Genomic DNA, 14,453 nt, shown 5'->3' on the forward strand with positions numbered 1-14,453 from the left:
ATGAATCTCTGCGAATTTCTCAAAGAGGATGGCCCGCTCCGCTCCTTCCCTGAAAGTTTTGGGGGGATTCGTCAAGTGGGGGCTGAGAAAAAAGGGTGGTCCCAAAACGTTTTTTACCCATGTTATTTTCTATAGGACGATTAGACACGGCTGCAGCCCGAACCGCTGAACTGAATTACACCAAACTTGGCTAAATGGTAGGGACTGGTACGCAGTACGGCCTTTTGTTTAAATGGTGCAAATCCCTCCAGTAGTTGTTGAGAAAATTGAATTTGAAAAAATGTATATATCTATATAAGCTTACTGAAAGCTTACTGTACTCTGTACCTTCCCGAGTACGAGCTGCATTCTGATTGGCTGCCAATGTCTGTCAACACTCCAAAACAGAAATTGTTGGCAGGCATCTTGTACCTCGGTAGACTGAGGCACAGGAAAGCAGAAAAACAAACGTGTAGAACTCAAAAAGGGGGCAGGGTAGAAGCACCCTGGCCCCCTAGGCCTGCGCGCACCGTACTCGTACGGTCATTTGAGATGTCATCAATGATGTCACTGACCATGTCATGAATGATCTAATATGTGACATCATCAGCAGTGGATTGCGGGAGCGCGAAATATAGTTAGTACAACTAACTATATAGGAGCAATTTCAATGGTTTTGTATGAGTGAAATGTCCAGCTAACTATAACAACCCTAAAACTTATAGTTTTTGAGTGAATTTCAGAGGTTTTTTAAAAGCCAATTCCTAACTATATAAGGCCTGAAATCTATGGTTTTTCAGTGAATTTCAAAGGTTTTTTAAATGCTAATTCCCAACTATATAAGGCCTGAAACCTATGGTTTTTTCAGTGAATATATATATATATATATATATATATATATATATATATATATATATAATGGTACTTTCATAAAAACCGTTCTGTATTGTTTCATTTCTGTGAGATGCTGCAAAAAGAACATTGCATTAAATGTATTTTGTAGAAATGACCGAAAATGCACGTGCAAGTTACAGCCGAATTGTTGCAGGGTGTGCTCCATCCTGGTGTTTGAATATATGTTATGCTTCCTACGGTGGGGGTTTGGCACGGAGGATGAACTGATTCCTCACAGAGATACTTATCAGTTTAAGGTTGATCAGCACCTAGACAATGTCTAGAGATGCCGCCATGCCAGGAAACACCATAAAACGGATTGCCATCTATCTCACTGACAGACAATGCCTGGTAACAATGCAGCCATTCACTACAGATCCTCATGCCCTGCACTGCGCAAATCTGTCAACCTCACATGGTACAGCTACACAGATGAAAAGCAGATTACCACAAAACCAGAAAAACGTAAATACAAAACCACTTCTAGACTTGATGAGTGCCTCTGTGCATTTGATAAATGGATGATGGGGAAGCCATCTTTAAGTCCATGCTGCAAAAAAACATATCATGGCCAGTGGACAACGGAAGCACTATCAACTTCCCCTAAGCATGACTCAAAGAACTGGTAGCTCCACCAGCAACACAGTGTAAAAAACTTAGCGTGACAATCGACTCAAACCTATCCTTGACCCCACTTCAGTTAGATTGCTAAGATCGCCTTCTACACAATGTAAACAGTACGATGCATTTTCCTGCAATGAGATTATCGTCAGAAACTACAGACCATTCTCAGCCTCTTGATAACACGGGTAGATTGCGCAAACTACTTGTTCCTTGGGGCACGCTCCTTCCTACTACAAACACTACAAATGATCAAAAACACTGCAGCAAGACTACTTCTATAACTCCATTTGGGGAACACATAAAACCAGTGCTTTAAGCACTGCACTGGCAGCATATAGCCAAACTTTCTGCCTTTAATATACTCTCCATTGTACACAAAGCCACCCAAGGGAACAGTGAAACAAGCACGCTCAGTACAGATGACAAAGCTTTGAAACTCCTTGACAGCCTAGATATGAAATGTACAGGAATCTAAAATTCAGGAAGGAAGATTAAAAATCAGAACTATTCAGACCAGTGACACCAAAACCGAAAAAATCATCGTCAGAACACATTGCTCAAGCGTGATTGAAAGTTTAAGGAACACAAAGTTAAATACATTATGGACAATTGCAACCAGTGCAGATTAGATGAACAAACATTACAGGAATTCCAACAGTTGGACTCGAATATGGAATGCTGTAAATTTGTTCAGGCTGTATTACAGGTAAACAGACATTATCTGTCCTGATAAATCACTTCTAGCCTATCTGGCTATTGGAACTTATACCGTCATAAAACCATCACTAGTATAATTAAGTCAAACCACTCATTACCAAAGAGAACATGCGTAAAGAGATCTTACACATATGGCCACTATTCTGGTTGACTTTAAGGTAGTTCATACACGCAGGTCCTGGAATTATCCATAACCATATTCAAAACTGGACATCCTAAAGTATTTTCCAAATGGAGGATGACTATGATTTAGACCATATAGGTGGATTAGTTTAATCTTTGCTATTTGCTCTTTCTTCAAACTATACCCTCAGGACTCACCGTCTGGTGGGACTAACTCCTATATAAAGCACAGGAAGAGCTTTTGTAATCCACACAAATGTAACATGGTACCTGCACTGCCAGCCAAAAAGAACCTGAGAGTATATTTTCTTGCAAATCACTATGGTCAATCTTGAAAACCGCCAGAACACTTCCCACATAGGCCCATAACAAGTACACACCCTTCGACTATGGCACTCCCCTATACTGTAACATGCTGCATGTATGATAATGCACTTCAGTGCTCCACAATGGGATATGTAGCGCCACATAAATGCACCTACAATACAACTCTCGCCAATGGTTGTTGATCCTCGCTTAATCGATTACAAAGTCCATTAGTACATTCAGAAGGCTCTCTTAAGGTTTTAAATTTTAGACAACATTGCCTTTCCCTCATATCTTCTTTGAGGGACATTCTCTGCACTATTGCACTTGCCGACACTACTACACTTGTTCTTGTGTTCTATTGGCTGCGCCTGAATAGAAATCATGATTGAAAGTCCTACTTGGAGGCGCTAGTTGAAATGTTGCACCCACAAAACGTTCTAGCAATACATGGGCACTTTATGTTAAACAAACTTTGAATGAATTAAGGTTTAACTATTTTTGGACTAAGTCGGTCACTATAACCTCCGATGTTATGGTTAAAGTTAAGGCCGCCTTTTATGAGCACAAGATGAAAACATACATTATTCACGCTGATCATTCGTGTAAGACTGCCAGCTATTTGCTGATGAAATGCATAGGGGGGACTGGAAATAAAGCCTTCCCTTAATATGGTTTTTCCTGAGGAATGTTGCACTTTACATTTAAAATGTCATCTTGGGGGGGATCTCCCTTACTAGAGTATATGTGTCTAAATTCTCATCAAATGCTCTTCTAGGTGAACTGTGTGACAGAGTTTGGGGGCGTTAAACTTTGCATTTTTTTAAAATTATTTTGTATTAAAACTAGATACTTACGCCGTAAGTGGTTGTTGCCGCCTTGTCAACTATTTTTGATTTTGACTTGCAATTGCACTCGCACTGTCTTAGAATAGTTGTTCCAATAATCTAGGAGACATTAGCCTACCTTTTATGGGCTGTTTAGATTCTGACAAGAAGGCTAAAATAGATCTGGGATTTTGATTAGCCCTGTCATGCCAGGCGCCTGTTAATAGTTTTTTACTGGATCTTGCTGCTAAGAACTATAAATGCCTGAAACTGTACTTGTGGGATTTCCTTTTATAAGCGCTCCTCTACAGTAGGCCCATTTAGCCTTGTACTTGTATGTTTTTTTTAATGTTTTTAATTAGTCTGTTTTACTGTATGTAAGTATTTGTTATGACTATCGATGAAAACAAAGTGATTGATTAAACTTTCTCTTTTGTAGGGCCCAATGTGTGGTTTCCACTTAGAAATCTATTAGCTTTCTCTGGTTGGTTCACTATCAGTCTCCCTGATTTTATACAGTCTTACTGAATTTTTATCAGTCTCACTTGTACAATCAGTCTACTTTACTTATTCCCAACATCAGGTAAATAATTAGGTCTATGGGAGACAGTTAGGTTTTCCCGATTTTTTTTTTTTTAACAATGCTTTGTCAACAATATATTTCTTACTGATGTTCTGTTGCAGCACAGACTTCTAGTCAAGTTCCTTTCACAAGTAAAACTACTTATGATTCTAAACTCTCCGCCTAGCTGCCTCAATATCAGTCTGTATCTATGGTAGCACAGACTATTTGTTGTATGATGTGCATTATGTTTTAAATAATGTTTTATACTAGAGGGAGATTGATACAGCATTTCAACCAAGACCTATGCACCAGATTGTGAACCCTTTGCTTTTGGTAGATCAGTCTGTCTGAAATACAAGAGAATGCATGACGAAATCTCTGCGAGGGATGGTGTGCAGTTTTATTTCCAAGTTCCAGTCACATACCCAGTGTTGCAATCTTCAAGAAGGACAACAGTAACTTACATTTAATATGGGAGTTTGAATTACAAAAAAAATGGAACATTCGAAACAATGCAATGCCGATGATTAAGGAACAAATGGGTAGGTTTCATCAACAATGTTATCATTTCTCTAAGGTGAGTGAAAACCAAAAACAAAAGAAATATGCAAACAACACGAATTGTATTTACTTCTATGGTATAAGTAGCTATCACAAACATATTACCTGATGTTCCAATTGTTTTAGTCTTTTTCGGTCTCTTTCCTCAATTTGAACAGGATCCAAGAGAGCAGTCATTGAACGGAGAAAGCTATAGAAAGAAAACAAACTTGTAAAGATAGACAAAATATTTTAAATAACATGAACAGTAAAAGGTTTGTACACCTCAAAGTATTAACACCCAATCAAATTGAAGAATCCTATTTTTACTTTTGTACTTATTTATTTATTTTCTCACCCCAGAGGTCCTTGGCAAAAGAAATATTCAATTTAAATCTGTTCAACAGGGCCACCCAGCAGCAGTGATTGTCTCAAAGCATGAACAATGTCATTCTGTCTCACAGGGCAAAAAGGATTCAGAGTGAAACAGTACTCTACTAGTACATTTCCACAGACCACGGAATACCTTGAAATAGGTTATGCTGGTTACCAGTGCCAAGTGGCTGCTTATTCTGTTCCATAAAAGTAACAGCTTTTAATTTCACACTAACAAGCATACCCACTAGTTAGTGCCAATAACCAGGCCTTGAAAATGAAAGCAAAATACACACAATTGATGGACGGAATGCAGAACAAATCAAAACATTCACCCCCCAGTCAAGAGATCTGGGTTAAATCCATCATTCTTTTGCTCACCAAAAACAATGGATTTAGGCCCAGATCTCTGTACTGGGGTGAATGTATGACATTGTTCTGCATTCTGTCCATCAACTGTTGTTTTTTGCATTTGTCACCCCGAGTGGGACAGGTATGCCCAGACATGGGGCCTGTGCTCTCCATGCCACTTGAATCAAGCTATCCTGGCTGAAGAGGGGTGAAACCAGAAAACCGGTCCTAGGATGCTTGTTTCCAGTCCAGGGAGGACCTGGTTTGGCAGTTCGGGCTGGGCTGTTTCCATGAGGCACAGGGTCAAGACTGATTTGCATATGGCTGGATTCAAACTGGAATGGCATGGTGAGCAAAACACAATGGATTGAGGCCCAGACTCTATACTGGGGTGAATGTATGATATTGTTCTGCATTCTGTTCATCAACTGTTGTTTTTTGCATTTTAAAATGGAAGATCAGACTAAAGAATAATTTCTACAGTAAAGCGTATTTAAGTAACATTTGAACATGTAAAGACTAACAGATACTGCAGTTACACAGGTGTACAGAACATACAATTATAATAAAAATGTACCTTTCACTTTATTTATGTGAATTTGATTTCGGTTTGTCTCCGCAGAAATGAAAATCTGCACAACTTCCTTATTTAAACCAGTTAAGTCGTCACAGAAAACCCTGCTTTTTGCATATCTTAGTCTATTTCTGGTCTTTGCAGTATTGGCATAAAACTAACAAACCAAGCCAGATGCAATCCACAATGCTAATTTAGTAAAGAAACTTAATCTTGCTTAGAATGCTCAGAAGAGGGCGTGGATGTTGTTTTACTCTGTTAGTTCGCAGAACTACTCTTAGTCCTCTTATGAAGACGCTGCGGAATAGGGATCCTTCTGGAGGATGGACTGATCCCCTAGACTATAGCAGAACTGAACTTATACAAAGAAAATTAAGGAATACATTCTACTCAGCTAGACAAGGACCATACAATGATTATTAGGTTGCCAGTCATTAACGTAATTTCACTTCAAGTGCAAAGTACAACAGAAAATATATATATAACACTATTTTAGCTGAAAATTTAAAACAAATGTACCCACAGTGGTTCCTTTGTTGACAGTTATCCCCAGAGCAGGAGATTATTTATATGTAAGCACATCAATATAGTGGCATGTACACACCTAGATTTCTGAGTGCCACTTTCAGCAGAATTCTCAAAAGCTTTCTCTTCCTCGGAGTTGAGAAGAGTAATCGTCACTTGTGGCACAGGAATCACAGGCTCATATGCAGGTTCTTGAACTACTGGAATATTTAAAGGTAGTTGCTGATATTTGTCTTTCTTTAAGGAGTCAAAATGCAATGCCCATAGGTCATGTTCCTCAACCTAGGTTATTAAAAAAAAAAAAAAAAAAAAAAAAAAAAAAGAGAAGAAGAATCAGCAATGATTAGGAATATAACACGAAAAAAGCAAGTTGATACATTGGTTCCACAACAATAACATTTACAAATATCAAACTCTTGACTATTCTGATCTTTTTAACACTGCATTAGGATTGACTTCAGGTTTGAAGCCGTTAAAGATGGACATGCCTTAGTGAAGCTTTCCAGGTGTAGTTGCCTCCATGGTATTTGTGGCTTTCCAAAGAGCCCATCCCAAGGAAAGTTTGTAGAGAAGGTGATTCACCTCACATTGCTGTCTTTTTGTCGGGTGGGAGAGAGGAGGAGGCCATAAACGACTAATAATGCTCCCTCGAGACTGATGGTGGTTGGGCTTGAAGCAAAGCAGTCACACATTTTGTGGTGCTCAGAGGAATCCCAATCTGGCTGGCAAAAATTGCGTATTTTGGCAGAAATGGGTTAAGGACTCCAATGTGACCGGCATGGGAAGTGCAATCAATTGAGCAGGTTGTCATGGGCAATGAAGAGAAGTCCCTCATGCATGAGACCATGCCGTAACCTCATGTAAGGATAATGATGATGGTGAGACGTTCACTACATCGGGAACTAAAGCTGCTTGCATAAACTGACAAATATATCAGGCAGGGCCCACTGTTGTCTGGAGATGAATTATCTCCTGCTGTATAAATGTCACTTGCCACAAACAGTTTTTCCTTTGCCAATCTACCGAGCTCTCAAGGGAGGGGAAGACTGTATACGATGGTCACCAATTAGGATTCTGCTGTAGGGTTGGGTTTCAGTTGCAAGGACTTTTGGTAGCTGTGAACATAATCGTACTTCACATGCTTGCATGGACTGAGAGGTTCAATTCTGCCAGAAATTTTTGTCCTTGAAAAGGGGTGGTTTGTGAGGCTCTAGTGCCTTGGAGGAAGCAACTTTACATGAGCTAGTTGCTCAGTATTTTCAGTTGTGGGGTAGCTTACTTTTCAATGGTATTAAAGATTTTGGTGTCTAGTACAACATCTAATCCAACCACAAAGGAAGACATGATAAGATTTCTCAAATCTTAAGTCTGGACATTAGGTAAAAGATAATCTATGAAAAATAGGCGTTCACAAAGAAAATGGAGGCAATACATGAAATAATTACAAGTAGTGGCCCTACCAGGCCTCAGTGAGTTTCTGCTCGGCCTTCCGGAGGGGGAGCTTATTATTGGAGGGGATTTTAATGCAACTCTGAATGACTCCTTGGATAGGTTCCCCTTCAGACTTGGTACATCAGGAGGGTCACGTCTGGGGAGTTTCCTAGATGCTATGGGCCTTATAGATATGTGGAGAAGACACCACCCAATAGAACGCCAATTTACGTCTCACTCGGGAGTCAAAAATAGTCTAACTAGGATAGATTATTTCTTGGGTTCCATGGGTAGCCTCAAAAATGTAGAGACCATAGAAATCAGACCCCTGGGCATTTCAGACCACTCCCCAATAATGCTTAAGTACACTTACTACCAACAGAAGAGGCGCGGCATTTACCCGATACACCCTGGTAACTTACAAGTACCGAAAATTAGACGGGCGCTAAAAAAGGGAGCAGACCAATATTTCCAAGACAATATGGGATCGGTTGCCTCACCGACCACCCTCTGGGAGGCATTTAAGACAGTTGTCAGGGGACAGGCCATTGCCTCCATTACGGCACATAAAAGGGAGGGACAGCTAGAACTGCAGAACCTAGAGTCCGAATTGCACACTGCAGAAGCACAACACGCTGGGGAACCCACCCCAGAAACAGCCAACAATCTCCGACTTAAGCAGCACCGACACAAAGAACACCTCACAACATTGACTAGACAACAGATACAGGCCACGAGACATAAAATATATGACATTGGCGACAAAGCCGGGAAGTTACTAGCATGGCTAGATAGGAGAGAAAAAAGTGAAAGATGGATAGCACAGCTCTACACAGAAGGGGGGGGGGGGGGAGGTCACAACTGACCCGCACACAATAGTGGACACACGGGCACGACACTTTCAAGCCATTTACTCCTCCGATTCGGAGATGTCCATGGAGGAGGCGCCGACTTATATACAAGACCTCAACATGCCCAAACTAACTCCAGAAGCGGCAAAAAGAACTTGAGGATGACCTAACGGTTGACGAGCTGCAAGCAGCCATTGGTACGCTACAGTCGGGGAAAGCTGTAGGTCTGAACGGCATTCTGATTGAGTTTTATAAAAGGATGGCAGAAACCACAGCACCTCACTGTTAAGCATGTTCATCGATAGTCTTGGGGCGGGTGAACTCCTGCCAGATCAACGCATGGCCACAATAGTGGCTATTTTGAAACCCGGAAAACCGGCAGATAGGTGTATTTCGTATCGACCCATCTCCTTGATAAATGCAGAAGCCAAAATCCTCGCAAAACTGTTAGCCAGTCGGCTCATGCCGCACTTGTCAGCATCATACACCCAGACCAATCGGGATTCATGCCAGGCAGGAACACGGCCCTCAATTTGAGGAGACTGCATGGGGTACTAGCTTGCGCAGTCTATCTAGAGGAGCCGGCGGTGGTGCTCTCCTTAGACGCGCACATGGCGTTTGATATGGTCAAGTGGCCCTTTCTTTTCGCAGTATTAAGGCACCTGGGTTTTGGCCCCAAATTTTGCTCTTGGGTTCGACTCCTGTACACCAAGCCTATGGCGCATGTCACTGCCAATGGTCATATATCAGACGATTTTGCCCTAGCGAGCGGCACTCGCCAGGGCTGCCCACTGTCAACACTGCTTTTTGCACTGGTATTGGAACCTTTGGCGGCATGGATACGATGGGAACCCATGATACAAGGCCTCAAAAGGACAGACAGTTGGGAGGACCGAGTATCCCTCTATGCCGATGATATCCTGTTATATCTAACCTCACCGAGACGCTGCATACTGACCCTCCTGAACGTGTGTACGGTCTACAGTACGGCTTCCGGGTACACCATTAACTGGTCCAAATCGATACTCTACGTGTTGCACGGCCCTCCGCCACGTCTTCCTGATAGTTTCCCGCTTAAGATAGCGGAACGTACGTTTAAATATTTGGGTATCTACGTAACTGCCAACTCTGGAGAATCTTTTAACAAAAACCTACAGCCACCACTGGAGCGCCTTAGGCGAGATGTGCATCACTGGGAAACACTGCCACTAACGTTATTAGGGAAGGCAGCACTTTTTAAAATGATGGCCCTGCCTCGCTTCTTGTATGTCTTGGAGAATACGCCATACCAAGTACTGCCAAATTATTTCAAGGCTATCTCGGCGCAGGTTTCTAGCCTCTTATGGGGTAATAGGCCAGCACGTATTGCGCAAGCCAAATTGGTGAGAGGATGGTATGATGGAGGAATAGCACGCCCTGATCTGCAACTCTATTACTGGGCGGCGCAGCTAAAGGTGATTAACCAATGGTTACATGTCCCGCATTCGGACCCGGCATTCAAGGCAGACAGAACGCAGCTTGGCACACGGGGTATGCTTTCTCCCCTATATGACAAGAAAATGGCGTTAATGTTCGGACCACTGCAACATACTCTGGTGTTATGGCATGCCGCTCAGGCCAAATTAGGATGGTGAGGGGTGGTGACCCAACTTACTCCACTGTGGGACACCAAAAAACTAGGCAGACTTCGGAAAAGCAAAGGCTTCGATCAATGGGATGATATAGGAATATAAACAGTGGGTGATTTGTGGCAGGGAGGTGAAATAGTATCATTTGAGCGCCTGCAACACCTCTACGAATTGGCGCCCTCTGAAGTATTTAGATACGTGCAGATTAGACATGCCCTGATGACGGCGCTGCCACCTGGCTCCGAAGTCCCGGAGGCATCCCCTATGGATGATAGGTTACTAACTGATCACATACAGAAGAAAGCTACCTCTTTTACTTACCGCAAATTTGTGAACAACCTGCCCGATCCAACAATACCCCTGAGGGCTAAATGGTCGCAAGACATAGGGGATATGGATGACGCGGAGTGGCAAGAAGCGTTGGCATCCCCAAGGGAGGTGGGCATACCCTCGCGCCTTAGGCTTGTGCAACTCCGAATCTTGCACCGATCATACTACACCAGGCTTGTTCTGCACAAGATGGGAAGGATAGAACACCCCTTCTGTCTCCGTGGTTGCGGAGAGGAGGGAACCTTTTTTCATACTATATGGGAATGTCCCGGAATAGCAGCATACTGGACACAAGTGATGCGCACTATGTCACAATCAGAGGGGGTGTCGCTCATACCAGAACCACGCAGATGCCTATTAAATATATGGGAGCCAAATGATCTCACACGATATGGTCAGAGTTGGGTTACACTTGGAATTATGGTAGCTAAGAGAAATCTAGCACAAAAATGGGGTGGGGTGGAGGTGCCGTCTCTTGCAGTGTGGGGCAGGGACATGGATGAGGCCATGATAATCGAAAAGGCAGTGTTTAATAGTAGGGGATGCCCCAAAAAATGGATTAAAATATGGGGGACATGGAATGAACACAGGGGGGGGGTATTTGTGATCCACCATCAGATAGAGAGGATGACGACTCGGAAACGGATGAAGGGTGAAATGTAGTGGGAGGTGGGACAGGGCTTGATTCTAACTACTGACAGCTGGCAAAACTGTGTATACGTGAAATTTGTTGAACTATGTATTAATGAAGTGTGGAGCTATGATGCTTTATTATGTAAACGACTGACTCATTTTGTTGAAACACTGAAACTGAATAAAAAGTTTATTAAAAAAAAAAACAAAGCGCAAGCAGGTGTTCCTTTAAAGATGGAAAGAAAATCTTAAAGAAGGAAATTGGTAGGCTGTCCAGGCCCAGGGTTTTTCTCCACTGACTGCCCCCCAAACGCTTTTTAAAGTTTGGACATCATGAAGGGCGTTTTGCTAATTGCGTAACCCGAGTGCCTTGTCCCTTCCATCATAATAACGTTTCTAAAGAGCCAAAAGTGAACGTTCCGCCTAATTAACTCTGTTTGCTTGTAGCTGCCTTCGTAGAACAGCAAGCTGTCGCTTAGTATGCCATGAAGGCATCTGCTTATCCATACCCTCTAGGGAACTAATTTCATCTGTTAGCTTAGTGTCGAAGAGGCATGCCTCACGAGAGCGTGCTATTGCTATAGGGGTAATAATGCCCCAAATTGCCTTAAGTCCATCCCACAACATGTGAGGAGAGGTGGTAGGTAAAGTATAGAGTTCAAAATAGTCTTTGATCGATTCATTGAAAGTAGCTCTTTCTGCTGGTTCGCGCAGTATATTGGGTGGAAGTTTCCATCGGGGCAGGCATATGAGGCAACTGTTCGGGACGGCCAGGTCACCTCAATGGGAGCATGATCATAAATAGAGCTATCAGATATCTGTACTGCTTCCAAATAGCGCAGGAGGGAATGTGTGACAAATATATAGTCGATGATGAAGTATGATTGATGTACATGCGAATACAAGCTGTTGTCTTGGGCATTAGGGTGGAAGTAGTGGCAAGCATCTACTAGACTCGAGTCAGTGAGTTCCCTCTTGAGTGGAGCCGACACGGCCCCTACACCCTGAAAATGGGCAGAGGTCCCGTCAAGCGCTGGGTCCCATACCAAGTTAATATCCCTTCCCAGTATGATGCCACCCCAGGCTAGGCTAAATGGATCCTTAAGAATCCTGCAAAGAAAAGAGTCTTGCGCTTGGTTTGGGGGGCATAGATTAAGTAAGGACACCGCTTCTGAGGGCGCAGTTTTCATTGACACTGCCACTGCCACTTCATTTACTTACCGGTCTGGGAGAGACCGCAATGCCATCAGGATCCCTGCTGCTCCTGTTGACTTCTTTTTTCTCGACGCGGGGCTAAGGACTACCAGTCACTGCATCCCTTCTGCGACGCCTGCCACACACGTCATTAGCAAGCGCCAGGAGGTGCTTGATAAGCGGAGCGGGGGTTGAGCTCCCTGGGTACTGCTTCTGAGGACACAGTTTTCATTGACACTGCCACTGCCACTGCCACTTCATTTACTTACCGGTCTGGGAGAGACCACAACGTCATCAGGATCCCTGATGCTCCTGCGGACTTCTTTTTTCTCGACACGGTGCTAAGGACTACCAGTCCCTGCATCCCCTCTGCGACGCCTGCCACACACGTCATTAGCAAGCGCCACGAGGCGCTTGATAAGCGGAACGGGGCTCTCGCATCGCGAGACGCACGCGGGCGAGCGCCGGGCGAAGCCCGGGCCCGTCTAAGCCCGTCATTGGCCGGAAGAGGCAGGGCTGGGCCACGGCTCTTGGTTCCTTGATGAAAAACCCAAAGTCGCCTATTCTACGGTAATCATTGACAATTCCACCGAATGTGTATATTTCCGGTGCCTGGTTCCTAGATATACAGGACACAACTGTTGATCATCATTTTGTTGATTGTTTGGGGGGGGGGTCTCCCTGAGGCATATGGTGCGGGGGCTAATTTACCCCAGGACTGTATGGTCATATTTCTACATTTCCTGTAATTTTTGTTTTTGTTTATACTCTTCTCCTTCATCTGTATTGAAAGAGGGGGCCCATGCCCACTATCAGAGTTGTTATAGAATGAGTTTTGGTTTTTCCTATCAGGACAGGAAACGCTCTGGGGGTACAAAATGGGGAAAAGAAAATTGCATACCACACCTCCTGGCCAAAAAGCGAACAAGGTTAAAGATTCTAGTGCTTCACTCATGAAATACTTGACAGGGGCGGTGGGCGCCCTAGAAAAACAAATCTCTAGTGTGGAGGAGGAGCTGAATAAAGAGTAATTTGGCTCAACTGATACTAGCAAAATCAATCCTCCTTCCCTGGGACTGCTCGATGTGGCTCTAAAATCAACATCACACGAGGCATTAGCTGATTCACAAAATGGCTGTGTCCAGTTAGGGAGGGATGAGATATCTGTAATTGATCTTGAAGCAGCACCATTACCCCCTCATAAAAGAGTGTGTGTGTCTAAGAAATCAGCCCTTAGAGCATTATCTCCACAGATTCATGAGGCTCCGCCCACCCCCAAAAATGTAAAACCTAAGCACAGTACAATACGGGGAAAGGAGTGTCCAGCCAACAACAGAGCAAAAGGAAGTGTAAAAATTATAAATAATAAAGGTAAAAATAAAGGCCAAACAAGTAATGATACAGTTGAAATCACGAAGTCTATCTCGGACTTAACTATTTTCATCAAAGATACTATTGTCACCTTGGTGAATAGACTCGACTTAATCGAGTTAAGCCTGGCATTAATCTCAGGGCATCTAAAGGATATAAGCATACAACAATTTGAGCCGGGTATGGAGGACAGATAAAAATCATAGCAAGCCCGTATCAGATTGTGCCCCCATTCGTGGCAATCAGAGAAGCAGTGGGGAGAGAGTCAGTCGCTCTGAGGGATTGAGGTCTGAGAAGTTAAACTCCCTAAGTGTACAACCGACAAGGATGGTAACAGAGAGGGGGGGTTATCAACGATTCTAGCAGAAAAGTGGTAACAACTCCCTTCCTGTAGATAACTGCCCTAGACCAGAAAGCAGAATGACTCACAATCAGGTTCTCACAACTAATTTTAGCAGCTTGAACCTTCCACCTGCAGCAATTCCGTATATACTGGTTTTGGCAAATGTGCCACCGTCTAATGAGGGAGATAGAGAAAATTGGGTAACACTGAGGAATAAATCTTTACGTTTTCTAGGAGCTAAGACAGGTTTGACTCAAGACATGTTTAATTCT

The 14,453-nt window shown here is 43.2% G+C and overlaps 1 protein-coding gene across 1 annotated transcript in view; it reads right to left on the reverse strand.

The window, feature by feature from the left end:
• CCDC66 (coiled-coil domain containing 66) overlaps positions 1 to 14,453 on the reverse strand; it is a 275,197-nt gene that overhangs the window by 108,800 nt on the left and 151,944 nt on the right. The window contains exons 10-11 of the mRNA XM_078661583.1: positions 6,480 to 6,682; positions 4,702 to 4,786 (exon numbers count right to left, since the gene is read on the reverse strand). Coding sequence (XP_078517709.1) covers positions 4,702 to 4,786; positions 6,480 to 6,682 — 288 coding nt within the window. The remainder of the gene's footprint in view (positions 1 to 4,701; positions 4,787 to 6,479; positions 6,683 to 14,453) is intronic.

This window comes from Lissotriton helveticus, chromosome 9 (genome assembly GCF_964261635.1).
Source record: "Lissotriton helveticus chromosome 9, aLisHel1.1, whole genome shotgun sequence".
NCBI classification, from domain to species: Eukaryota; Metazoa; Chordata; class Amphibia; order Caudata; family Salamandridae; genus Lissotriton; species Lissotriton helveticus.